We start from the raw sequence: 26720 nt of genomic DNA, 5'->3' as shown, positions 1-26720 counted from the left end.
TTTATAATCTCTTGGTTTGTTATTTCCGCTTAACATTGCCCCAATTTAATTCCAAATTATTCGATGTATTTTCGATTCAAAACGATACTCCTTATCTTAGAATGCGAAAAAAAATGGGTAAATGAAACTGATCCACAAAAGATCCAGTCATAAGGAGTTTTTTTTCTGTTCCTTTTAAATTGGTTGTTTATTTATTCAAACATTTACGTATTCATCTACGTATTCATCTACTTATTCATTACACAACAACTTTGAATGTCAGCGCTAGCTGGTAAGACTATTAGTATTACTTGTTACGGTACAATTTAACAGACAGAAAGAGCATCATTTATTAACATACGTAACTACTTTATTAAACAACTTGTAATATTTTTATCAATGACCGACTGTAAAAGGAAGTAGAATAATTATCCTTAAATAAACTGATTGAAGCCCACCACAAACTATTTCTTAGCTCACCACTGACACAATCTCACAGTTGTCTCCAAAGTGCCTCAAAATTAACAATTTTTCACAGTAGCTCTCTCTCGGTATAGCCTTCTGAAAAGTCAGTCACTCCCGACAACAACATTACTGCTGCACAACTGAGTCCTTATGTACAAAGTATTCTTGGAAATTCCGGACACTTACAACACAACCATACTGGTAGTGTTATATCATAACTAAGTAACCTAGTAAAATGCTTCAGAAAGTTCCTTGGTATGCATTTCAGCATGACTAGGCATTCTCTAAATTTTTAGAAACTTATACTTTAAGTTATTATCCATATAGCTCATTGCTAAAAGTAATAACAGCGTTTAATGAGAAGTTTGTAAACTCAATAAGTGAAACGTCGAATATGAAATAATCATGCGGTAAGCGCAGAAAGTTGGCGCGTAAGAATCAAAAGATAAATACGTTCAATTAAAGGTGCCTGCTAGAGTGCTTCTTAAAGAAAGACAATTCGTGATATCTTGACATGAATTCCCGCCTCATCTATAGTAGACTGTGGTCTTATTCGAAGGAAAGTCATCAAGATACTGAGCTATTAGAAATTTGAATTTATGGATTGATTTACTTCGATGAATCTTGCCTACAAATATAAGATCGCTTAGAAAATAAGCTTATAATCATAAAGAAGATAGGTTACAATTACACTGAACTAGTTGAGTGCTTAAACATTAATAAAAAGAAAGACCTCTTTTTAGCTGCAGATCGCAAGTCAGACCGATCGTAGCCTACTTATTGCTGTTAACTTAGTGATTGTACTAAGTAATTGACTGTCATTTCCGGTTGGCTGGATCCAATTATTTAAGTTACGTGCGATTTCAATTCAAACTCAGCACAAGACTGCATTTCAACTGCCCATACATCCCCAACCTCACTTGGATTGACCTGTGAGCTCTTACTTGTGGAGTTGTTCTTTATAGAAGATGGAAAAACGATATTCATCTTTCCTTTGAACCCCTCTCTGATCTGCAGATAGACAAGCAACATGAAATATGGTTCTTAGCACTAGTACTCGGATATTTATCGAAACAATAAAACTTGATGATATGGAGTTGATAATTAGTTTAATGTTTTACTTACCTGACTGTTTCGCATGCAGTGTAGAGCGAAAATCAGGAAACCCTGCAGCATAAAAATGATTTCAAGATCATTGATTTTTATAGTATACTAACAAATCAGTCAAATACCTATTAAGATTTCCAAGAAAGAAAGAAAATTGCATATCTTATAATGGAAAAAGAAGTCTGTCTTCTCTTGCATACTTAACTGCATTTTTGTTTTCAAATTAAAATTTAAAAAAAAATGTGATCACTGCAATGGTGTCCCACTTGGTTAGAAAGTAAAATAAAGATAGAGATTGAATAATTTTGAGTATTACCATCGAATACTGACCTGAGCAGAGTTAAGTATGGTAAAGATGTGAGCGAAAGCTTTATGTACAGGCGAAAGGAGACCGAATACCCATGTGACACCCAGCAGGGGAATCATTACCACGCATGCTGTGATGCTAATTCTAGGAGTGAAAAAGAGAAAATTCCTTTATTTTCCTTTGACAATGAATTTTCATTTTAGATATCGTATGGCCTTACTGATTAAGGAATGAGGAAGTTAGGCGAATATAGCCTCACAGGAGGACATGGTAGCTTCTTCCACTCTTTTGTTTTAGGTTTAGGTTGTGAATATTACCGTATTTGCTGAGAATGATACTCTTCCCCTATCGGCTGCAACAAATTACTCATCTCCTTTATGACTCGTACGAGTATCAAGATATTGAGCTGAAAAATACAATAAAAATAAATTGATCATTAGGATATGGTTGTCGAATAGCCAAAGTAGAAAGGATCCTTGCTAAAGACGTTATTAGTTTGGTAACTAGCTTGGGATGAAGAGTCATTTACAGGGAATAGAACTCCCAACCGTGGGACCTAGATTATGAGCTTCGATTCCTTGACTTCGAGCAAAATAAATCGCGAACTAAAGTGTCTGAACTAAATGAACTATGCAAAGTGAATCCTCATGTTAAATCACATAAATTTAATATCTCCTAAACTCCCTGCTCCTTTCATCTTGTTCAATTTTTTTTAAGAGTTATTTTTGCGCAAAAAACATATCTTGGTATATCAGTGTGAAACAGTGAGAAAACTTCAACAAGGAAAGGGAAGAATCTTTTTCCTCATACTATGTAGTTAAAGTTGGAGAATGTATGAAGCTATCTATTTCCCGTGTAGACTTTGTACCAACAGGCTTTACTCGCTATTAAAGGTCATCACTTAGTCAAAATTGACCAGCATCCCTGCAAACAGCAGCCGCGTCCAAATTTTTTTGTGAGTAAATAGGAAAAGGAAAATAGTAAATGATGTGTGAGGTCATATCATACATATTTAATTCCTTTTTTAAAGATCAGAGAAAAAAATCTTTAGCAGCAAGTAGTCCAGGTATACCAATCACAATTACCAGCACTAATCATAAACTCACAACTTCAATGAAAGCCACAAAAGCGACGAATATCCAGATCAGGTTGTCAGACGAGGAAAGCCAGCAACTAAACTCGAAGAGGTGAGAGACACGAAAGAAACACAAATTGTCAGCAAATGAAATGATACCTGTCTCAAAATATATGAAAAAACAAAACAAAGAATTAAATGCAACGAATTAGAAGGAGAAGAGCAAGAATAAATCGTCGAAGTTTTTTCTTACTATTTATCACTCGTATAGCTTCGTAACCCTTCTTTTCCAGCAGCGATGCCAAGTGACATGGCCACCATGATCACTGGAAGACCTACCCATAAAGAAAGGAAGGAAATCAAAACATTTTACTGCATGAAAACACCAGATTTGGCGATCCGAAAGCATGGTTACAGTTACCAGTGCTTAAAAATAATAAACTCACCCCATGAGGTGACGTGATACATGTACATCTTGGTGTTAATGTTGTAAACTTTCACAACGAAGAAGTAGAGATAAATTCCCTCAATCAGCATCCAACAGAAAGCGGCCATCAAGAAATACTGCATCAGGGCTGCTATTGTAACACAGACAGCCTGTGGAAAGAAAGAGTTTTCGTGTTCTTATCACGCTCCATTCGACAAGATATTTACGGTGCAACGGGGAAATTCATTCCATGGATAGAAAAAGGGGCCACTAACTTTGTTTTCTGTGGCGTTTATTCCGGCGAGGAAGATGATCTGTCCAGCTCCAAGGGACATAGAAACACTCATTCGAATTTGAGAGAGAGGTTGATCAACATCTCTGATGAAATAGTAAAAAAAATAGTAATAACAGTAAAAATAAAAAGAATGAATTAGAGAAAAGTAACAACAACGATAACAACAATACACTAAAGACACTAAGCACAATAAAGAAGAGAATTGAATGAATTAAAATGTACAGTAAAATATGGGCAAAGAAATCAAGTAAAATTCTGACAGCAAATGAAAGAAAAAAAACTCGGTAAATAGATCCAGAAAGTACAAAAAAGAAAGTATCACGAGGGAAATGACTAAACCCTAAGCAATTCATAAACAATGAAACCATGAGTTGTTCAAGCGCTCTTTATGGGGCATGGAATATAATTTGAATTTGTGAGTTACCCGACATGCGTGTTTTTATTGGCATGGGGATTTGCACTGAGATCTCTTTTCTCTCTAGCATAGTTGAGGGAAGTCAAGAATCTACCTCACTGATATTCAGGTACATTACTTACGTGAGGCAAGAATAAAGTATTAATGTTAAAAGGATCCCGACGATGGAAAGGCTTAGTCCGACGTGGGTGATAATTTTCAGAGCTGTTTCGTCCTCTTCGGCGAGCTGTGTCAAAAAGAAAAAATTCAAATAAGAACATTGATTTAGTTAAACGGCGACGGCGACGGCGACGGCAACGGCGAGGGCGAGGGCGACGGCGAGGGCGAGGGCGAGGGCGAGGGCGACGGCGACGGCGACGGCGAGGGCGAGGGCGACGGCGACGGCGACGGCGACGGCGACGGCGACGGCGAGGGCGAGGGCGACGGCGACGGCGACGGCGACGGCGACGGCGAGGGCGAGGGCGAGGGCGACGGCGACGGCGACGGCGACGGCGACGGCGAGGGTGAGGGCGAGGGCGAGGGCGAGGGCGAGGGCGAGGGCGAGGGCGAGGGCGAGGGCGAGGGCGAGGGCGAGGGCGAGGGCGAGGGCAAGGGCGACGGCGAGGGCGAGGGCGACGGCGAGGGCGACGGCGACGGCGACGGCGACAGTGACAGTGACAGAAATGGCGACAGCGATGGCGAGGGCGAAGGCGACGGCGACGGCGACGGCCACGGCGACGGCCACGGCGACGGCCACGGCGACGGCCACGGCCACGGCCACGGCGATGGCGATGACGATGGCGATGGCGATGGCGAATTTTCCCTAGTAGCTAAAAAAGCTCTAAGATAATATTTTAATAACTTGTCAAGTATTCTGTTGTTTGAATTGTATTCCACCGATCAAATTCCATTATGCCTCATTAGACTTTTCTCCATCACGAGTTATTTCCTTGTAAACAACTTGCATTTTATGACTTATTCGAACCGCATTATCCAATACCAAAAACTTCACATGGAACTGAATGCTACTGACAACGGCGAAGGAGACAACGGTAAGCGTGGCACCGATGCATTTTATTTTTTCTTGAAGGTTCTTAGACAATAGAGAAAATAGACCATAAATAGTGTGATTTCAGATAATTTAGGTTTTATTTTTCTATCTTTTTGGCTAAAGTAATATGATATTTTCGCTATTTTAAAAGTTATGCTTTTTTCCGTTATAAAACTGAAAGCGTTAGGAACACCAAGTGTCCAATCTCAACCCTCCCAACCAAAATAATAGTTCTTGCATGCTTCGCATGTCTATGTTTATCTTTTCGGTGAGCAGAATATAAATTAAATTCCAACTCAGTTTTGACTATTTTTAAAACAAAAGAATGTGAACTGAGGCAACCCTTACTAACCTCGGTGTAGAATAGTGGTTGCTAGGTCGATCGAAGTGCTGGCAATATTCGAATTAGATGCAGGATGGTCAGTTTATTACGTTCACCGCACATTTTGCGCTGCATTTAAATTAGCCCCTACAACTTTACAGTTCAAACGATTGGATATTAAAATAGTATGCAATAAACGTAAAGGTGATTCCCCTTTGCGAAGAACAAATAAGTCTGCAAGTCTTCTGTATTTGTTTTATAAAACGATAATCGGCATGTCTCTTAACTGACATGAGTCACTAGCACACAAAAGATATCGCACTTCACATCATCACGCGTTATCAACCAGCAAAGAAATTGGACTGATGATTCTTTGCAATTGGAATTCACCATCAGTTTCGTAACTGCTGTTACTCGTAGTAGTGATAGTAACAGAACCGTCTGTAACTTTCCTCCGCTCACAATATTAAAAGTTAGACATATATATCGTTAAAACGTTCCTTAAGATTGTTTAAAACATATTTTCATTTAAGCAAAGGTAAGTGTAAACTTGATCCTGACTTTCAGAGTATATATATATATTCTGTCGTGAGTATCGCAAACGTTAGGAAAGAATGTTTTTGTTACGCTTAATCGCTTCTAGAGCTAGTTTACTCAAAAGAACATTTAAGAAAAAAAAACAACAACGACAAGTTAACTCACCATTGGAAATCTCACAAATATAAGCGTGCTGGTTTGTCCAAATTTCCCTATTAACACTACCAAACACGCCCCGTTCGTCATTACTGAACCTCTTGTACATGAAACCAACGTCGTGTTCACCACTTGGCTCCCCTCGTACCCATTTGGAAACAGTCAGCGGTCTCCCACTCACCCAGGTCCAATTACCGTCCTCTTTCATTAAACCAATACTCCATTTATTTTTACAGCTGGAAGTATTCCGCCTTTGAATCTCGTTATTGATGAAATTCCATTCTTCTTCGGTTTCAATGGAAACTAGGTCCCCTCCTTGACTCTGGCAGATATCTCTGTTCAGGTGCCAGTACCATCCATCCACCGAAATTATGTACCGAGAGTTTTTAAAAGTTATATTTGGGCATTCTACAACATGATAAAGATGAAGACAAAGATACTAATTATCACGATGACGATAAACAAAATGATAATTATAATAATGATGATAACATAATAAGATTATAATTACAATCACAATAAAGGGGAAAAATGAATGAGATAAAAAAACGTGACTTATTCTTTATTTGATTCCTTTTTTCTAACATTGTGTTTTTTTTAGTGTAAATTAATACAATACATCTTTCTTCGCTCCGGCATCTGCAATCTCTGACCTGCTTTTCTGAATTGGTTAACTTCACATCAGCTAAGATTATCTATGAATTCATGTAATTTTGGTAGTTGAGTTTTTAAATAATAAATTAGTTCCTCGCTGAGCTGAGTGCCGTTGCTGTTGTTGTTGTTGTTGTTGATGTCGTTTTAAGGCGTGGATGCGCTTTTGTCTTACGCAATCTCTAATTGACAGGTGTCAGATTGTGACACATACTTGTTAAAATAAAATGTTTCAAAAATTCTATGGAAGCCTTTTAAATCATCTTGTTCCCTACACTAAAAATATTTCGGTCAAGCCTCTCTTCAATTTGCATTACCTCAGTCTGTTTCAACTACCATTCACTCGCTCAAAATTTGTTCAGTTCATGGAGGATCTTGCCTTAATTATAACCCTAAATCATTAGGGTTGTTTTTAAAAACATTTCGTTGAGTTTAAGAGAAAAAAAAAACTGTTATTCACCAGCCTAGGTCGGTCCGTATTGGGAAAAGCTGTGCACTCTGTCCTAAGTGCCGATTCTCAAGACCCTGGGCACGGTATTACCCAATACGGACCTCTCGGCTGTGAATAACATTTATCACTGACTCGTAAAAGAAACACACACAGACACACCCACGCACGCACACACAAAAAATAAAAATTCTTCGATATGTTATGCTCAAAACAGCATGCATACACTCACCGACCTCAGTGAACACTTCTAATTTGTGTCACGGAAAAATTCCGTTGGCTAGATTATTTCAACCGTAACACGCTCGACAAAAGTTGAGAAATGAGAAATGTACAATTTCGGTCGCTCTTTTTCCAGCTGCAGGCGATGCAAAAAAGGACAGTTCTAGAGTGATCAAATTGCTTCTTGAAACATGTGTCCCGGAAATTTTTATGGGTATTATGTTCAAACACTATTAGGCACATGAAAGTTCATTTATCGCTTACACGTACAAGTTAGATGAGCTGAGCATATTCTGTGAACAATATTTTTACTTTTAAGAATCAAGAGAAATTTTCACGACACAAGTGCAAGACTCTAATATTTCAGCACATAATATACTTTATGGTTGGAATGTGATCTTACTTACGGGCATCTCGCAAATGCAGGCATTTTCATCATTCCAAGAGATACCATTAAAGAGGCTTCCATTCTCGGATATTTCCGCGCAATTGTCGTTACCCTCGGGCTCAGAATCACGCCATTTCGAAATATTCAGATGTTGTCCACTCTCCCAAATCCAAACCCCGCCTCTCTTCCATAAACCAATATGCCATGCACTAGTATTCCCAGTACCACGCTTTTTAATCTCATTACTGATAAACTTCCATTCTTCTTCAGTTTCGATGGAGACTAAGTAACCTCCCTGGTACCAGCAGACATACCAGTTGAAATTCCATCTTGCTGCACTTTTCGAAAATACGTAAGAGGAGTTTTTGAAACAGGTTGCTTGGCACTCTATGAGAAAAAATAAAGGAATGAATAAATAAACGAAAAAATGTATACTAATGATAACAATTGTGATAATGATAATGATAATGATGGAGACGAGAAAGTATTTTTTTGACACTATTAATTTTAATAACAAACAATGGGCATCAAAACCCTCTACATCACTGAAGCGAAAGATTTTAAAACTGGAAATAAGGGAGATCAGGGTAATAGCACCGTTATTCTACGACTTTTTTGTTTTGCTTTTCAACTTACGTTTTGAGTCACAATCCGATGTAATCCCAACAGGAAGTCTGTAAGTCTATGGCTAATTATTATGATAATCAATCAGATATTATCTTTTTTCATCTTCAGTTCATTTTAAGGTGCATAAATGTTAAAATCGGAATTACACTGCCTCACCTGTTCCTGGCAAATCCATCAACAAATGAAAGATGACTGTAGAAGAGAAAACGAGCAAAAAAATTGATCATTATCTCAAGAATAACATTTGAAACAATGAAAGAGTTTATTAGATCTCGAGTTAGACTATTGCTGATGGAGATTATTTGCTACATACCCTTTGGCATCTACCCATGACTTTTATTACCTTCCCTAGGTTGCAGAAGGATAAATTTTAAAAAATGCAGCATCTCCACAATTTACCAACCAGTTGAACAAAACTTTTCACATGTAGAAAACATTTTTAAGGATACAGTAGACCTTCGCGAATGTCCTTCGAAAAACTTTTTTACACGGGAAATTCGGAGTGCAACCAAATCATATAACAATGAAAAGGTGCGCTATTAAAAAAAAAATGTCTCGTTTTAGCTCGCAACAATTCGAAACGGACGATGCTTTATTAAGCGAACCAATCAGGTATCGATTCTGACCGCTCAAATAAAAATTCTGCTCAATTTCAATCTTGAGGGGTTGGTCTCCAAAATTTAGTGAGGATTTTTCCATATTCTTGCAATTGGGCGTTACTAAACTATGGATCAGCAGACCGCGGAACCTCCACCATAGATTTTTTTTACAAAAGAAGAGCAATGAGATAAGTATAAAGTTTGCTTTCGGGTACAAAGGAGAATAATTTAAAAGAGAAGTATGTTTTAATTGTCCATGACGTCCAACTTGGCGAGCATTCGGCAATCATCTACTCCGAGTGTTAATGACTGAACAACAGTTTGAAAGCTCTAACAGTTTGGGCATCTGAATAGTGCCTCATCCGAAAGCTCTCAGAAAAGCTTTAGGCTGGAATTCATTGAACATGACCCTGGAATGAGGAACACCATCGTATCATTTCGGGGTGATCCATTAAACATGACTAATAATTTATTTATTATTTGAACTATACTTAAATTAAAAAAAGAATCTCCGTGTGGCTGTAAGGAGTTCAATTGCTGAATTTTAATTCGTAAAAATAATCAATTTCAAGGGTTGTTTGAATTATTTGACTCTGAGTGCACGTCACTTTAACCCCTCAGCTCATTCAGAAAAGCAGCTATCGAAATTCATGGATATTAATGGTGTTTCAATTTGCGATAAGAAAGGAAAAAGTACACCAATTGAACCATTTTTTTTCCAAATACCGGATCGAATGTTAAACTTTGCATCTAACGCCAGTTTAAGTGGACCCTGATGATTAAGTTCGATCTCTTGTCTAAGCACGTCCAACGTTCAGCAGCTATCTGAAGTCGACACGTTTTTCCCTTTTCACATCTTGTCATAGTGGTATAAAACGATAGCAACTAAGTTATCGTGTTCCTGTTATCCTAAATATGGCTACTAAAGCTGTTGTGCAGACAACTATGACGTAAACAACATGACCACAGCATGAATGTCTCGCCTGTCCTTTTTGATCTTAAATTGCTTTGCACTATATGAAATCTAAAAGGCTTCAGGAATCCAATTTGTAAGAGATCCTTCTCCGATTACGAACTAAGAGTTTAATGCGGACACCTTTAGAATCTGGTTTGTTTTGTTTTAATCAACAGTACCAATATCCGCCAACTGACAGTTTCTTTCGGCCAAACTTCACAGGACGTTCAAAAATCGATATAAATGTTTTGCAAAAGGAAAATCAAGATATAATTAGCTGGTTACTATACTAGCGCACAACTTTTAAAAAAGGTTTTGCTCTCTTTGTGGGATTCAGTTGTACTCATCACGCAATTTGATAGCTACCGCACAACAAACAGGAATAACTAGCGCCGTACTTACCCAGCACACAACATGTTAATAGAGTTTTGAAAATTTTTCCGGATTCAGTTCAATTCATCATTCACTTCATCATGGCCAAGGTATGCAAAGGTTGCTGTTAAAAGGTATCGTTACACTAATATTTGATTCTCCCAGCTTGAGAGTTGCGGATATACGGCACCTTATAAAACCCTTTTGCACGAGACAGAGTTTAATGCAAATTATGATCTCTGATAGCTTGTTCCTGACGTTTGGCTTCCTTTTTTTTTCCCCTCAAAGACGCAGCAATAGATAAAGGGCAGCTTGCACCAGATGTGAAGCATTATTTTTCTTAATATAATCGGAATTAAAATACTCTTTATAATTCCAATTTTATAAAGAAGCAGCTCAAAAATAATTGATGTTAAGAATGGTTATTTCTTTATCAGCTCCGCTAAATGAAAGTTTTCTTAAATCAACTTCTGTTTTATCAAACGGCAGCTAAAGCTAGCACGCCATCTGTTCGTATGCATGAACGGAAATGATTATTGTTTATGCTGCCGTTTCAGTTGGTGGGTGGTGGTAATTATTTCGCAGGCCTGCAACTTTGGTGGATTAACTCACTCATGTGTTAATAACATGTATTAATATTTTTACAGCACGGCAAACTCCGAGTCAAATTGTCTACTCTGTGTAAAAGTTCTTTTATCGCTGTTTAATGAAGTTTGCGCAAGAGAATATAATCTCTTGGTTAATGCCATTTACGGCTAGCATCGCCCCAATTGAATTCCAGATTATTCGATGTATTTTCGATTCAAAATGCTACTTCTTATCTTAGGGATGCGAAAAAAAAGAAAAAAGAATAAAACTGGCAAATATAACTGATCAAAAACGATCCAATCATGCGGGTTTTCCTGTCCTTTTAAATTAGCTGTTTATTTATTCAACCATTTGCGTATTCATCTATTTGTTCATTAACCAACAACTTTGAATGTCAACTTTATTTTTTTAATTTTTTTTTAATTTAATAAACATTTATTGAAGAAACATTTGTACAAAACTAAACTTACATTACATTACTCTACTTACATTACTCAACATCACTCTACTTATTACATTACTGTACTTATTGGATAAGTCACTTTTACTTATTTCTTATTTATACTAACAGTCACTTAGTAACAGTCACTTACAGCGTCATGTTACTTACATAACGTTACTAAACAGAACATGACTTACAATACATTACAATACAAAACTCGCAATTCGCTAATTAAGCTCACTTGCCTACCTATAATTATTTAAGTACTTTACGAAATGGCACCTTAATTACCTTCTACGAACACTACAAAGTAGATTTAGAGACAGTGTTGGTAGAAAGAAAAGATAAGATTTTGGGCTTTGATTTAGTGTGTCTGTTTAAATTGGCTGGTTAAATCAGGAAAAAAAGGCTTGGCGGGAAAACCTGTGGATAAGGGATGAGCTTCTTTAAATTCCTGCATGTTTGGTTTCTTGTCGAAACATTTTTAAGGGTAAATGAATAATTAGATTAATTAGATTAAATAGATTTGATTCGAATAATTAGAATAATTAGATTAATTAGATTTGATTAGAATAATTAGAATAATTAGATTAATTAGATTAAATAGATTTGATTAGAATAATTAGAATAATAATGAAAAGGTGTAGTCTGTGTCTTGGGAAATCGGTTAGGTGAGTTAAACGGGGGATGTCGTTAAAAGTTATTTGTTTATGTGAAAGTGTAATGTCGGTGTCATTTTCCTGGTTGAACCATGATATGGCTGTGAACGTCAACTTTAGCTGCTACTACTATGGGCATTTTTTTGTTACGGTACAATTTAACCCACAGAAAGAACACTATTAAACAACTTTAATATTCTTACTAAGGAGCGACTCTTAAAGGAAGTACACTTTTATGCTAAATAAACTTATTTAAGCCCACTACAAATTACATCTTAGCTCACCACTGACACAATCTCACAGTTGTCTCCATAGTTCCTCGAAATTAACAATCTTCCACAGTAGCTCTCTTTCGTTATAACTCTCTGAAAAATCAGTCACTCCCGACAACAACAACTACTACTGCTGCATGATTGAGTCCTTTTGTACAAAGTGTTCCAGATAATTCCAGAAGCTTACAAAAACCATTTTGGTGGTGTTACACCATAGCTACGCAACCTAGTAAAAATTTGCAGAAAGTTCCTTCGTGTGCATGTCAACATGACTACGTATTCTAGAAATTTCTAGAAACTGATAATTTCAGTGACTATCCATAGCTTATAGTTAAAAGTAAAGAAAGTTCCTTCGTGTGCATGTCAACATGACTACGTATTCTAGAAATTTCTAGAAACTGATAATTTCAGTGACTATCCATAGCTTATAGTTAAAAGTAATAACAGTGTTTGATAAGAAGTTTATAAACTAAGTAAGTGAAACAAAGCAGTTATCAGCATGCGGAGCCATTAGGAATTTAAATTTATAGATTGGTTTATTTCGATGATTCTTGCCTGCAAATATACGATCGCCTAGAAAATAAACTTATTATCATAAAAATGATAGGTTACAAAGACATCAAGTTGAATGCTTAACAATAATGCAGACAGAGACCTCTTTTTACCTGCAGATCGTAACTCAGACCGATCGTAAGCGACTTATTGCTGTTAACTAAGTGATTGTTCTAAGTATTTGGTTGTTATTTCCGATTGGCTGAATCAAGTTATTTAACTTAAGTACAATTTCGATTCAAATTCAGCACATGACTGCAATTAAATTGCCCATACATTCCCAACCTCATTTGGATTGACCTGTGGGCTCTTCTTTGAGGAGTTGTCCTTTATAGAAGATGGAAAAACGATGTTCATCTTTCTTTTGAATCGCTCTCTGATCTGCAGATAGACGAGCAACACGAAATATGGTTCTTAGCACTCGAATATTTATTGAAACACTAAAACTTGATGATATAAAGTTAATAATCAGTTCAATGTTTTTTCTTACCTGAGTGTTTCGCATACAGTGCAGAGCGAAAATCAGGAAACCCTGCAGCATAAAAATGATTTCAAGATCATTAATTTCTACAATATGCAAAAAAATTAATAAAATATCTATTAAGATTTCCAAGAAGGAAGGAAAATTGCACATCTTATAATTGAAAAAGAAGTCTGCCTTCTCATGCATAGTTGACACCTATTTGTCTTAAAAATTCCAAAGAAATGTAATCTGACCATCCTAATGGTGTCTCACTTGGTCAGAAAGAGATTAATGTCTTTTTACAGTTACCATCGAATACTGACCTGAGTAGAGTTAAGTATGGTGAAGATGTAAGCGAAAGCTTTATGTACAGGCGAGAGGAGACCGAATAGCCACGTGACACCCAGCTGGGGAATCATCACCACGCATGTTTTGATGCCAAGACTAGGAGTTAGAAAAAAACATTCTTTTACTTTCCTCTGACAATGAATTTTCATTGTTAAAAATTGTGATGCCTTACTGATTACGGAATAAGGAGGCTAGGCAAATATAGCTCCACAGGGGGGGCATGGCAATCTCTTCCACTATTTGGTTTTAGTTTTATGATGTGATTCTCACCGTATTTGCTGAAAATGGTGGTCTGCCCCTGTTGGCTGCAACAGATTGGTCATCTCCCTTACTACACGTAGGAGTATCAAAATGTTGAGCTAAAGTATACAAAAAAAGGTGATTATTTAGATATGGATGTCAAATAGCCAAAACAGGGGAGGATCTTTGCCAAGGGAGTTATTAATTCGGTAACAAGCGTGGGATGAAGAGTAATTTACTGGGAATAGATCCCCCAACTGGGGGACCAAGATTAGGAGCTTCGATCCTCTGCCAATGAGCAAAAGAAATCGCGCACAAAAGTTTCTAAACTGAAAGAACCACGCCAAGTAAAGCCTTATGTTAAATTATATAAATTACATAAATATATCCTACTCTTCCTGCTCCTTTCACATTTTTAAATTTTTTTGTGTTATTTTTTTTTTTTTTTCATAAGTTATTTTTGTGTTGAAGGAAGGGGGAGAAGTTTTTTTTCATACTGTGTAGTAAAAGTTGGAGAATTTATGAAGCTATCTTATGCCTGAGAGGACATTGTCTCCACAGGTTTTTCTCGCTATTGAAGACCATCAGTAGGTTAAAATTGACCAGCATCCCCGCAAACAGCGGCTACGTTCAAAGCTTTTTGTGAGTAAATAGGGAAAAGAAAATGATATACATTGTCTTGGGTCATATCATAAATTTTTAATTCGTTTTAAAGAGCAGAGGAAAAAATCTTTAGCAGCAATTAGTCCAGGTATACCGATCACAATCACAAACACTAATCATTAACTCACAACTTCAATAAAAGCCACAAAGGCGACGAATATCCAGATCAGGTTGTTAGTTGAGGAAAGCCAGCAACTAAACTCGAGGAAGTGAAACACAAGAAAGAAACACAAATTGTCAGAAAATAAAATGATACCTATTTCAAACTATATCCAAAAACAAAACAAAGAATTAAATGCAACGAATTAAAAGGAGAAGAGCAAGAAGAAACCCTTGAATTTTTTTCTCACTATTTATCACTCGTATAGCTTTGTAACCCTTCTTTTCCAGCAGCGATGCCAAGTGAAATGGCCACCATGATCACTGGAAGACCTACCCATAAAGAAAGAAAGGAAATCGAAACATTTTACTGCATGAAAACACCAGATTTGGCGATCCGAAAGCATGGTTACAGTTACCAGTGCATGTTTTAAAATAATAAACTTACCCCACGAGATGACGTGATACATGTACATTTTGGTGTTAATGTTGTAAACTTTCACGACGAAGAAGTAGAGATAAATTCCCTCGATCAGCATCCAACAGAAAGCGGCCATCAAGAAATACTGCATCAGAGCTGCTATTGTAACACAGGCAGCCTGTGGAAAGGACGAGTTTTCGTATAATTCTTAACGTGCTTCTTTCGACAAGATATTTACGGTGCAAAGAGTAAACTCATTCTATGGATAGAAGGAGAGGCTACTGACTTTGTTTCCTGTGGCGTTTATTACAGCGAGGAAGATGATCTGTCCAGCTCCAAGGGAAATAGAAACACTCAGTCGAATTTGAGAGAGAGGTTTACGAACATCTCTGGTAAAATAATATTAAAAACAAGAAGAATGAATGAGACAAAAGCAACAACACACAGGAAAAAATGGCAATAAATTAACTAAATCTTGACAGCGAAGGAAAGAAGAAAGTCAGTAAATAGCTCCAGAGAGGACAAAAAAAGAAAATATTACGAAGAAAATGTCTAAAGCCTAAACAATTCATAAAAAGTGAAACCATTAGTTGTTCAAAAGTTCGTGATGGGGCATGAAATGTGGCTTGAGTTTGTGAATTATCCGACATGACTGTTCTTGTTTGCATGGAGACTGACATTGAGATCTCTTTTATCACCAGCCTTGTTGAGGGGAGTTAAGAATCTACCTCATTATTAATCGAGTGCATTGCTTACGTGAGGCAAGAATAAAGTATTAATGTTAAAAGTATCCCGATTATGGAAAGGCTCAGTCCCACTTAGGTGGCAACTTTCAGAATTGTTTCGTCCTCCTCGGTGAGCTGTGTCAAGAAAAGAAAAATTAAAGGACAACATTGAGTTAGTTCATTGAGCCCATAAAACTATCAAGTAAGGCAAAAATAACTTTATTACCTTTGTGCTACCGTCGTAGTCCAGTAAGACAGCAAAATGCGTCAAATGATTGCAACTGCAAACTGTTTCTTCTGAGTTACTTTTTGACGTAACTACATGACAACCTTCCTCTGAAAAGCTGTCACACATGAAAAAAGAGTAAAGTTAAAAAATTATTCATCGTTTGGGTAAAAGGTGATGTTTGAGAATTTTGCGCTAAGATTTTCTTCCACTGTAGTCATATTTGCGAGAACATTTCAATCAGACTTCCATTCTCTAAAAACGACAACATGTTGGCTTCCAGGAAAGTGTTAATCTGCGCAAAAACATCTGAGAAAGTTCATTCATTGTCCTACATACTCAATTTAATTTAAGAAGGAATAAATACTATGCAATAATATATTGTAGTTTTTTTACCTTTTGCTGCGGCTACTCCAAAACATACAGCGCTTCTCTGCTGTCAAGACCTGAAAATAGATTTTATCTTGTCAGAATAAATCAAAACAACGCATAGCAGCTAATTTTCATGTTACCTTTAGGTTTTTGAAGTTTAGGATGACATTTTCTCGCAATTTCTCTGGCTTGGGGTCCATAGTTACGGCCATTATCCTGGAGTTGATATACCTATGAAGAAATTGTATGTAAAAATGGACCAGAACCACGGAAGCAATGTTACATATTCTTGGTAGATTCAATCAGCCAATTTTTCATGAAGGTGGAATGATCAGAGACAAGCAGGGAGTCTTCCAACCCTAGTTAGGGTTTTTGGAAAGTGTGTCAGTTCAGTTTAGTTGAACTTAGATCTTATGTGTTTCCGTGTTATGTGTTTTTAGAGGTAAACGACATGGAGTAATATGAAAATAACGTCACCTTTGGTTGTCTGTTTCACTCCTTATGGCTTGATCTGTCAGAAGTAGGTCATGCAGATCCTTGTACAAAAACGCAGCTGCCATTGATCCTTTAAACGCCCCAAGAACCAACAAAAAATGCTTTTAAACAACAACAAAAGAACAATATTGAAAAGTTTATCAGGCTCTGAGGTATGTGACATTTTAGGGAAGGCGAACGATTGAAGAAGATAGACTATGTAAACTAAGGAAGCGCCTTTACATGAAGCTTTATTTCAATAAAGAAATTTCTATTGGAGAAACCAAGGTAATACTAAAAGTTGTAAAGTTACCACAGTAGTTAATACGAACCATTTTCCTCAAAATTTGAAGAAGCGATATCGATTCTCGCTCGCCATTGTTGTTCCTCAAAGTCGAAGCCACTTGCATTCAAGTGATAGGCTTTTTGAATGACCAAAACTGTCGGAGAGAAAAAAATGACAAATGAAAGCACCTACGGTGAAATTTGCAATAGCACACCTACACAAACATGCGTTTTGCGGTGTACACAAATATTTCATAATCTTATTGGATGGAAGTGTATTGTTTATATCCTATTTGCCCTTCAACGACTATTCGACGAATTCAACCATTTTACAACGTTTTTTCAATGTAAAACTGATGAAAAAGTGCGTAGTACTGCACGGACTAAAATTGTGAAAACTCAATTCGTTCCTCGAACCGTTTCGTTAGAGAACTATAGAGTTCATTAGGAAATTTTTACGAGTACGGTTAAAAATCTTGCATTTATGTGCATCGCAGACGATTGGCCAATTTTGAGCTCAGTGTACGGTATGAAGTAAGCGGAAAGTATTTCTAAGATTTGGCAATTTTAGTTAGTAAAGTGTTACTCACCAATCTATTATTTAAGAAAAGTTTCAATAAACAGATCGAGAAGAACGGTTTCACAATTTGAAGGATTCCTATTCTCTCTTGTTGATTGTTTAAGAGAACGTTCAATTTCCTTCTCCACCGCGAAAAATCAAAGTATCAAACAAATTGAAAAAAAAAAGATGAATCGATGACATCCAACGATAACATTTCTGATAAGTTGGGTTAATAGCTGGGTTCTTACATCATGCCTTAGGAAATTAGAAAACTCAGTGGGACAGTCAGCAAGTTAGTAAGTAACAGAGGAATAGACTTTGAAACTAAACAGGATTGAAGGCCGCAAACTCACCCATTTTGGTGGAAACGATCCTTTCTGAAAGCCTCATTCCTCTCAGGTGTCGGTTGCCGTAATTAAGAGCAAATTTCTCGACGGCCTCTGCCACCTCAAAGATGGATGTTTTTAGTGTTTTAACGTCTTCTATGCCGGCCTTGTCTTTTGTGACGTTCTTGATTTTTAAGTTGAAATCTTCAAACACAGTAACAGCCTCCTACAATTACGTAAAATATTTCCAGGTCATTATACTGTATATACAATTCATACTAAAGATCCAAATGGTGTCCAGGGTATTCATTGGCCAGAGAACTCTTTTGGAGGCCTGGATTATTTTTTAAGCTTCACCATTTTTACCTCATATGGCTTAATGGTGGTTTATCCTTAAAGATCAGATATTTAATTTTTTTATCGTTTAAAAACATATACCAAAGTTAAAAAGCCTTTAAGTCATATAGAATTAGATACCTGTAGGGAAGTCCTTCTGGTAATATTTATTCCGCCAAATTTTGAAACATACTCCTTTGCCTAAAATTAAAAATATTGTCTCTCACGTTTGTAAACAGAAGAGATCCTGAAAAACGGTAAATGACTATTTAGAGAACATACTAGCTGCTCAACTGGTGATGGCGATGGCGATGGCGATGGCGATGGCGATGGCGATGGCGATGGCGATGGCGATGGCGATGGCGATGGCGATGGCGATGGCGATGGCGATGGCGATGGCGATGGCGATGGCGATGGCGATGGTGATTGCGACAGCGACGGCGGTGGCGATGGTGATGGCGAGGGGAATGGCGATGACGAGGGCGATGGTCGTAGCGACGGCGACGACGATGGCGGTGCCGATGGTGATGGTGAGGTTGCTATTCTGGGTGATAGTAAAGGCGACGAAGTTACTGAAGATATTGAGGAATCTTTAAAGAAAAATGTTAATCAAGACCACATCATACAAAAAAATTGCCTTACTATTACACTGCGAGGGCAAAACTGCGGACGGAAAGGGGAGTAACAAAATGGCCGCTAATAACGTTCAAAACTCTTAAACGCACTCGATTTTTTATTAGTTATACAGAAAGCTCCTATTGTTTCTTTGGCATTGTATTCATCTTTGGCACACGTCTTGTGTGATTATTGCTTAGATAGGGCTGTAGGATGTTTTTCGAAAACTACACACCAAAATACTAGAGAATGAAACATATTCTGTAGACTTTTCCCAGTATTATAACATAGCACGTAAATTTGTCTAATCAAATTCAATTGCGCGAACGTGCTTCATATTCCTATTGTGCACGCTCATGACGTCAGCAAACAAATCCCTCGGGAAAATACATTTTCCACTCAAGAAGCTGAAGTTGCTCTCGGCTACGCCTCGAGCAACTCTTACGCATCTTTTGTGCTCTCCAAACTTCCCGCGTGCTTCATATCTCGATGAACGCACGCTGACGTATGAACCAATTTTTAATTGACTATCTTTTAGACAAGAAAGTGCATCTACGCCCTCTGAGGATATATGAGAACTGAGGTAATCCTTACCAACCTCGTTATAGAGTAGTGGTTGCTGAGTCGATCGAAATGTCCGCCATATTCGAATTAGATGCACGATGATCAGTTTATTATGCTCACTGCACATTTTGCATTGCATTGAAATTAGCCCTTACAACTTCACAGTTCAAACGATCGGATATTAAAATATAACACAGTAGACTTAAAATTGATTCCCCTATCCGAAGAACAAATAAGCCTGCAAGTGTGTTGTATTTGTTTTAGAAAACGATAATTGGCATGGTTCTTAACCGACATGAGTCAGGAGCTCTTCACAAAAAGATAACGCTCTTCACATCATCACGCGTTATCATCTAACAAAGCAATTGAACTGATAATTCTTTGCAATTGGTATTCACCATCAGTTTCATAACTGTTGTTATTCGTAAAAGTGATAGTAACTGAACCATCTGTAACTTTCCCCTGTTCACAAGGTTAAAGTTAGACGCGTATATCGTGAAAACGTTCATTGAGATTGTTTCAAACATATTTTAATTTACGCAAAGGTAAGTGTAAACTTGATTTTGACTGAGTGAGGGTTTTTATAATTTCTCTCGAGAATACCACAAACGTTAGCAAATAATGTTTTATATTGCCCTTAAGCGCTTCTAGTGCCTTCGAGTTTACTCAAAATAACATAAAAAAAAAGAAAAAGAAAAACAACAACAACAACATATCAACTCACCCTTGGCGATCTCACAAATATAAGCGTGCTGTTTCTTCCAACTTTCATTATTATGAATTCCAAACACGCCCCGTTCGCCATTACGGAACCTCTTGTACATGAAAGCCGCGTCGTGTTCACCACTTGGCTCCCCTTGTCCCCATTTGGAAATAGTCAGCGGTCTTCCACTCACCCACGTCCAATTCCTGGCCCTTTTTTCTTAAACCAATTCTCCATTTATTTTCATAGTTTGTAGTATTTCGCCTTTGAATTTCGTCATTAATTAAACTCCATTCTTCTTGGGTTTCAAAGGAAACTAGGTCCCCTCCTAGACTTGAGCATGTGTCTCTGCTCCAATGCTCGGACTCTCCATCCACTGAAATTATGTACCAAGAGTTTTTAAAAGTTATATTTGGGCATTCTACATGATGGAGAAGATGAAAACAAAGATACCAATTATCCTATTGACCATAAACAAAGCGATAATTTTAATAGCAATGATAACATAAAAAGATTATAATCACAATAAAGGAAAAAATGAATGAGGCAGATAACGTGACTCATTCCCAAAATAATTCCTTTTCTTCTTTTACATCATATGGTTTTGTTTGATCAGTGTCAATCAATACAATACATCTTTCTTCACTACGGCGTCCGCCACCCTGGCCTGCTTTTGTGGATTAGTTAACTTCACTTCAGCTAAGATTATGATTATAAGGTTATTTGTGAATTCATGTAATTTTCGTAGTTGAGTTTTTGAATATTAATTAGTTCCTAGAACAGTGAGCGAGGTCTTCTATACTTCAAATACGCTTTCGGTAAGTCTTTGCAAGTCCGTTCAAAGTGGACATTGGTACCGGAAAGTTTGCAACAGTAAACAAAAGAATTCAACGAGAAAAAGCTACTTTAAAATTCCCCTTTTCATGAAAGACCAGTTCCACAAGAAAACTACCACACTTAAAGAGAGAAACAAGAAACAAGAAAACTACCGCACTTACAGCCGTAACTCATTAGGGCTCTTAAGGAAAACATTTCGTTAATTTCAAGGGAAAAAAAACTGTTATTCACCAGCCTAGGTCGGTCCGTATTGGGAAAGACTGTGCAATTTATCTGAACTACCGGTGCTCAAGACCTTGGGCACAGTGTTACCCAATACAGACCTTCCAGCCGGTGAATAACATATTGATGACTTGTACAAGAAACACACACCCAAACATACAAAAATAAAAGTACTTCGATGTGTTATGTACAAAACATCAAGCAGACACAAAAAATTTCACGGGCAGTGTGTTCAACTACTTATGCGCGCCTAAAAGTTCATTCGTCGCTCACACGTACAAGTTAGGTGGGCTGAGTATATTCTGTGAGCAATGTTTTTTTACTTTTAAGAAGCAAGAGCAATTTTCATGACATACGTGCAAGACTGCTATTGTTTCAGCACATTATATGCTTTATGGTTGGAATATGATCTTACCTCCGGGCATCTCGCAAATGTAGGCATCTCCTTTATCATTCAGAGAGATACCATTAAAGAGGCTTCCATTCATGGATATTTCCGCCCTTTCGTCGTTCACACTTGGCTCAGAATCTCGCCATTTCGAAATATTCAGCTGTTGTCCACTCTTCCATATCCAAACCCCGTCTTTCTTCTCCAAACCAATGAGCCACGCATTAATAGTCGAAGTATTCCAAGTAGCACGCTTTTGAATCTCATGATTGATAAACTGCCATTCTTCCTCAGTCTCGATTGAGACTAAATAACCTCCCAAGATGGAGCAGACTTCATTGTTATAAAACCTGTAAATTTTGCCTTTCGAAAATATGTAAGAGGAGTTTTTGAAACAGGTTGGTTGGCACTCTATGAGAAGAAAGTAAATGAATAAATAAATAAACGAAAAAATTTATACTATGATAACAATAGTGAAAGCGATAATGATAAAGACGAGAAAGTATTTTTTATATCATTAATTTTAATAACAAACAGTGGGCATCAAAACTCTCTACATCGCTGAAGCAAATATTAGATTTAGGCTAGGTTTTAAAAGTGGATCTTGGAGAGATCAGGGTAATAGCACCGTTATTCTTTGACTTTTTGTTTTGCTTTTCCACTCAGGTTTTGAATCGCAACCCAATATAGTTTTAAAAGGAAGTCTATAACTAATTAATATGATACTTAGTCAGGTATTATCTTTTTTTCCCGTCCATTTTGAGGAACATAAATATTAAATTGGAATGAAGCTGCCTCACCTGTCCCTGGTAATTTCATCAACAAACGAAGGATGACTGTAGAAGAGAAAATAGACAAATAAATTGATGGTAATCTCAAGTGTAACATTTGAAACAATGAAAAAGTTTATTAGATTTCGAGTAAGACGAGTACTAATGCATTTTATTTGCTACATGCCCTCTAACATCTATTCATGAATTTTATTACCTTCCAAGGAAGCTGACGGAGAAATTATAAAAAAAAATACAGCATCTCCGCAATTCACAACCTAGCTGAACATCCTATCGTCCTACCTATCAACCTAGCTGAACATTCTATCATCCTACCTATTTTACGTCCTATTCGTCTTCTCGGATAGGACGTAAAACCGTAAGCCCCGTCTCCTGCAGGGCTGGGGTAGGAGACGTTAATTTCTCACGCACGAGATTACTGTGTGGTGGATGTCCTCCCCTAGAGTGGGATGGGTGGTGGGTGTGGGTGTATTAACCAAGTAGGGGACTTATGTCCTATTGTTATAGTACTTGTACTTGTACGAATCCATTAAATAAAATAAAAATAAACTTGTCACACGTTGAAACATTTTTAAGGATACGATAAACGGGCTATTTGTGCTATCCAGAGAAAAAAAATGTTTCGTTTGAGCTCGTATTTAAAGCAAATGAATCGGGTATCAAATCTGACCGCTAAAATAAAACTTCTGCACAATTTGAATCTTGAGGGGTTGGTCTCCAAAATTTTGTGAAGATTTTTCCATATTCTTGAGAGTTACAAAACTATGGATCAGCAGGCCGCGGAACCTGCGGAACTTCCAGAGCCCATATATATTTTGTTTTAAAAGAAGAGCAATGGGTTGAGTATAAAGTTTGCTTTCGGGCATAAAAGAAGAATGATTTAGAAGAGAAATATGTTTTAATTAACCATGACGTTCAACTTGGCGAGCAGTAAGCAGTCATCTACTCTGAGTGTTACTAACAGAACAATAATTTGAAAGCTCTAAAAATTTGGGTACCGCGATACCTGATTAACGCCTCATCCGAGCGCTCTAAGGAAACCTACTTTGCACTATATGGAATCTAAAAGGCTTCAGGAATCCAATTTATAAGAGATCCATATCTGAGTAAGAACTGAAAGTTCAATGCGGAAATCTTTAAAGTCTGTTTTGTTTTGTTTTAATTAACAGTGCCAAATATCCGCCACCTGACTATTTTTTTTTCTGTTTGGTTTGGCTGAATTTCATAGGACGTTCCAAAATGGATATAAATGTGTCACAAATGGAAAGTCAAGATATAATTAAGGTGGTACTAACCTAGAGTACAACTTATACGAATGTGTCATTACGGGTGATTATTATTCAATTATTTTTCATCGTAAGGAAAGAGAAAAATATCGAAATAACTAATACTAACGATAATGATGATAATTAGCTTTAATAATTAGACAACAACTAGAGAGGACATGTTAAGAGTTTGGTATGTTTAGTTATTAGAGTTCCGTAAGGTAAATGTCGAAATAAATATTTTACAAATAAAAGTCAATTTTGACGGTTTCATAGCTACCGCAGAACAAACTGGAATAACTAGGGTCGTACTCACCCAGCATGCAACATATCACCGATGTTTTGAACATTTTGCAGGATTCACTTATATTTGATTCACACCGCGTGAGAGTTGCGGATTTGCGGCATCCTCACAAAAAGTATTTCGTACGAGTTAGACTTTAATGCAAATCATGATCTCTGAACACATGTTCATGGCATTTTTTTCTGTCATAGACGGACCAATGGACAAAAAGCCACTTGCACCTGGTGTGGAGCATTGTTTTTCTAATAGAATCGGAAAACTTCACGGCATTAAAATACTTTTTGTAGTTGAAGTGTTGTGGAAGAAGCAGCTAAAAAATATTTGATGGTAAGAACAGTAATTGTTTTATGAGCTCTGTTATATGAAAGTTGTCTTAACAAAATTCTGTTTTATCAACGGGCAGCTTAAGCTAGTATGCCATCTGTTCGTTATGCATAAATGAGAATTATTGTTATTTATTCATATCGCCTGTGACATGCTAATTACTTCGTATGCCTTTAAAACAACTGTGGCTAACGGCCAAAGTTTAGTGTTCAGCCTACAAAATAACTCTCCTCTTCAAAAGCGTCATGCAGACCATCACTTTTGTGTCCAAATGTTTGAATTCCAACAATTTAGAACGAGCGGTGAGTCAAAAGCTCTTAGTGCGAGACGTTCTTGGTTCATAGTGATGTGCTCTGTGGGCGTGACATTCTACTCTCCCAGTATCTCTCCACGCTCATGGAATAATTTATCATTTATTCTGGAATATTCGCTCGTCTTAGCTGCGATATATTAGGTCAATCGAAGCTTGAAGCGTTTTGACCTATCGCATTTGAGCAGTGTAGAGAGGAAAGTGCTTGTTCACTTCAGAATAATTCTTATTTTAACTTCTTCCGTCTTAATCACACGCTTCGTCATCCATGTTTATTTATAAATGGGTATGACGCAAATTAGATTATTATAAACTGTTAAGCACATCTACATAATGGACTCCTTCTCTCCCTCATTGAAATTCCTCTGCAATGCTAAGTTTCACTGTAATGATATTTGAAAACCAGGCCCATCGAAATATTCTGCATTTCTATCGCTAAGCTTTTTCCTTTAAATTGTATACCCTGTGTAAAAGTTCTTTAATCGTTGTTTAATAATGTGTGCCGAATAGTTTATAATCTCTTGGTTTATGCCATTTAAGGCTAACATTGCGCCAATTCAATTCCAAATTAATCGATGCGTTTTCGATTTAAAACGACACTCCTTATTTTAGGAATGCGAAAAAAAATGGGTACATGTAACTGATCCAAAAAAAGATCCAGTCATAAGGGACTTTTTCCTGTTCTTTCTGAAGAAGTTGTTTACTTATTCAAACATTTACGTATCGATCCATTCATTTATTAAGCAACAGCTTTGAATGTCAGCGTTAGCTGCTAAGACTATTAGTATTATTTTTAACAGTACAATTTAAAAGACAAAAAGAGCATCATTTATCAACAGACCCAATTAATTTATTAAACAACTTGTAATATTCTTGCCAAGGAGCGACTCTTAAAGAAGTAGAATAATTATCCTTAAAGAGACAACCACAAACTATTTCTTTGCTCACCACTGACACAATCTCGAAGTTGTCTCCAAAGTAACTCGAGATTAACAATCTTCCACGGTTGCTCTCTCTCGGTATAGCTTTCTGAAAAGTCAGTCCCTCCCGACAACAATTACTACTGCTGCACGACTGTGTCCTTATGTACAAAGTATTCTCGCAAATTCCGGACGCTTACAACACAACGATATTGGTAGTGTTACATCATAACTATTTGACCTAATAAAATACTCCAGAAAGTCCCTTGGTATGCATTTTTGCATGACTGGGCATTCTCGAAATTTCTAGAAACCAACAGTTTCAGTCATTATTTATAGCTTATTATTTAAAGTAATAACAGTGTTTGGTGAGAAGTTTGTAAACTCAATGAGTGAAACATCGGATATGAAATAATCATGCAGTAAGCGCAGAAATTTAGCGCGCAAGAATCGAAAGATAAATACATTCAATAAAAGCTGCGTGCTAGAGTGCTTCTTAAAGAAAGACAATTCGTGATATCTTGGCTTAAATTCCCGCCTTGTCTGTAGTGGACTGTGGTCTTACTCGAAGGAAAGTCATCAGGATACTGAGCTATTAGAAATTTGAATTTATAGATTTGTTTATTTCGATGAATCTTGCCTACAAGTATACTATCGCCCAGAAAATAAACTTGTTATCGTAAAGAAGATAGATTACAATTACAGTTAGTTGAGTGCTTAAACAATTATGAATAGAAAAACCTCTTTTTACCTGCAGATCGCAAGTCAGATCGATCGTAATCGACTTACTGCTGTTAACTAAGTGATTGCAATAAGTAATTGGCTGTCATTTCCGGTTTGCTGGATCCATTTATTTAAGTTAGGTGCGATTTCGATTAAAACTGAGCACAAGACTGCAATTTAACTGCCCATACATCCCCAAACTCACTTGGATTGACCTGTGAGCTCTTCCTTCTGGAGTTGCTCTTTATAGAAGATCGAAAAACGATGTTCATCTTTCTTTTGAAACGCTCTCTGATCTGCAGATAGACGAGCGACGCGAAACAC

The 26720-nt window shown here is 37.1% G+C and overlaps 4 protein-coding genes across 11 annotated transcripts in view; 1 reads left to right on the top strand and 3 right to left on the bottom strand.

The window, feature by feature from the left end:
• LOC113678045 (replication factor C subunit 1-like) overlaps positions 1–26720 on the top strand; it is a 249540-nt gene that overhangs the window by 122949 nt on the left and 99871 nt on the right. The gene's annotated exons all lie outside the window — the stretch shown is intronic.
• Positions 158–10614, bottom strand: LOC149051596 (adhesion G protein-coupled receptor D1-like). 2 transcript variants are annotated; one of them, XM_089184826.1, is made up of 12 exons: positions 10408–10614; positions 8608–8643; positions 7840–8211; positions 4193–6523; positions 3636–3738; positions 3380–3530; positions 3187–3268; positions 2965–3031; positions 2176–2264; positions 1882–2002; positions 1570–1611; positions 158–1455 (listed from the first exon to the last, which is right to left on the bottom strand). In XM_089184826.1, exons 5-12 carry the CDS (start codon positions 3705–3707, stop codon positions 1291–1293), a joined length of 789 nt encoding a protein of 262 aa, XP_089040952.1. In that variant the 5' UTR covers positions 3708–3738; positions 4193–6523; positions 7840–8211; positions 8608–8643; positions 10408–10614; the 3' UTR covers positions 158–1290. The 2 variants fall into 2 exon arrangements, with proteins under 2 accessions (XP_089040952.1, XP_089040948.1); XM_089184822.1 differs by lacking the exons at positions 158–1455; positions 1570–1611; positions 1882–2002; ... (3 more) ...; positions 3380–3530; positions 3636–3738 and having other exon boundaries at positions 4185–6523.
• On the bottom strand, positions 12686–15275 carry LOC149051595 (adhesion G protein-coupled receptor D1-like). The gene is made up of 6 exons (XM_089185013.1): positions 15152–15275; positions 14955–15036; positions 14733–14799; positions 13972–14060; positions 13677–13797; positions 12686–13422 (listed from the first exon to the last, which is right to left on the bottom strand). Exons 1-6 carry the CDS (start codon positions 15273–15275, stop codon positions 13177–13179), a joined length of 729 nt encoding a protein of 242 aa, XP_089041139.1. The 3' UTR covers positions 12686–13176.
• On the bottom strand, positions 15179–20733 carry LOC149051594 (uncharacterized). Of its 4 annotated transcripts, XM_089184534.1 has the most exons (12): positions 20334–20733; positions 18713–19020; positions 18572–18631; positions 18122–18320; positions 17254–17361; positions 16925–17012; positions 16588–16678; positions 16472–16521; positions 16076–16193; positions 15881–15984; positions 15411–15513; positions 15179–15302 (listed from the first exon to the last, which is right to left on the bottom strand). In XM_089184534.1, exons 1-10 carry the CDS (start codon positions 20431–20433, stop codon positions 15943–15945), a joined length of 1164 nt encoding a protein of 387 aa, XP_089040660.1. In that variant the 5' UTR covers positions 20434–20733; the 3' UTR covers positions 15179–15302; positions 15411–15513; positions 15881–15942. The 4 variants fall into 4 exon arrangements, with proteins under 4 accessions (XP_089040660.1, XP_089040657.1, XP_089040665.1 ...); XM_089184531.1 differs by having other exon boundaries at positions 15179–15513; XM_089184539.1 differs by lacking the exon at positions 15881–15984 and having other exon boundaries at positions 15179–15513.

The sequence above is a fragment of the Pocillopora damicornis genome, chromosome 1 (assembly GCF_964200805.1).
Source record: "Pocillopora damicornis chromosome 1, jaPocDami1.2, whole genome shotgun sequence".
NCBI lineage: Eukaryota > Metazoa > Cnidaria > Anthozoa > Scleractinia > Pocilloporidae > Pocillopora > Pocillopora damicornis.
The sequence above is the reverse complement of the archived record's forward strand: the minus strand, read 5'-3'. Positions and strand labels throughout refer to the sequence as shown.

Bases quoted from the DNA above. Each gene is read 5' to 3' on its own strand.
- LOC149051596 (XM_089184822.1), bottom strand. The intron at 6,524-7,839 runs GTAAGATCACAT...ATCATGTTGTAG, and splicing joins CATTTGCGAGATGCCCGTAA to AATGCCCAAATATAACTTTT.
- LOC149051595 (XM_089185013.1), bottom strand. From the start codon at position 15,275: ATGCAGTATTTCTTGATGGCCGCTTTCTGTTGGATGCTGATCGAGGGA. The intron at 13,798-13,971 runs GTGAGAATCACA...TCTAACTCCTAG, and splicing joins CACCATTTTCAGCAAATACG to TCTTGGCATCAAAACATGCG. The intron at 13,423-13,676 runs GTCAGTATTCGA...TTTATGCTGCAG, and splicing joins CCATACTTAACTCTACTCAG to GGTTTCCTGATTTTCGCTCT.
- LOC149051594 (XM_089184531.1), bottom strand. From the start codon at position 20,433: ATGTACAAGAGGTTCCGTAATGGCGAACGGGGCGTGTTTGGAATTCAT. The intron at 18,632-18,712 runs GTATGTTCTCTA...TTTTAATTTTAG, and splicing joins CATCACCAGTTGAGCAGCTA to GCAAAGGAGTATGTTTCAAA. The intron at 17,013-17,253 runs GTTCGTATTAAC...GGGCGTTTAAAG, and splicing joins TTCAAATTTTGAGGAAAATG to GATCAATGGCAGCTGCGTTT.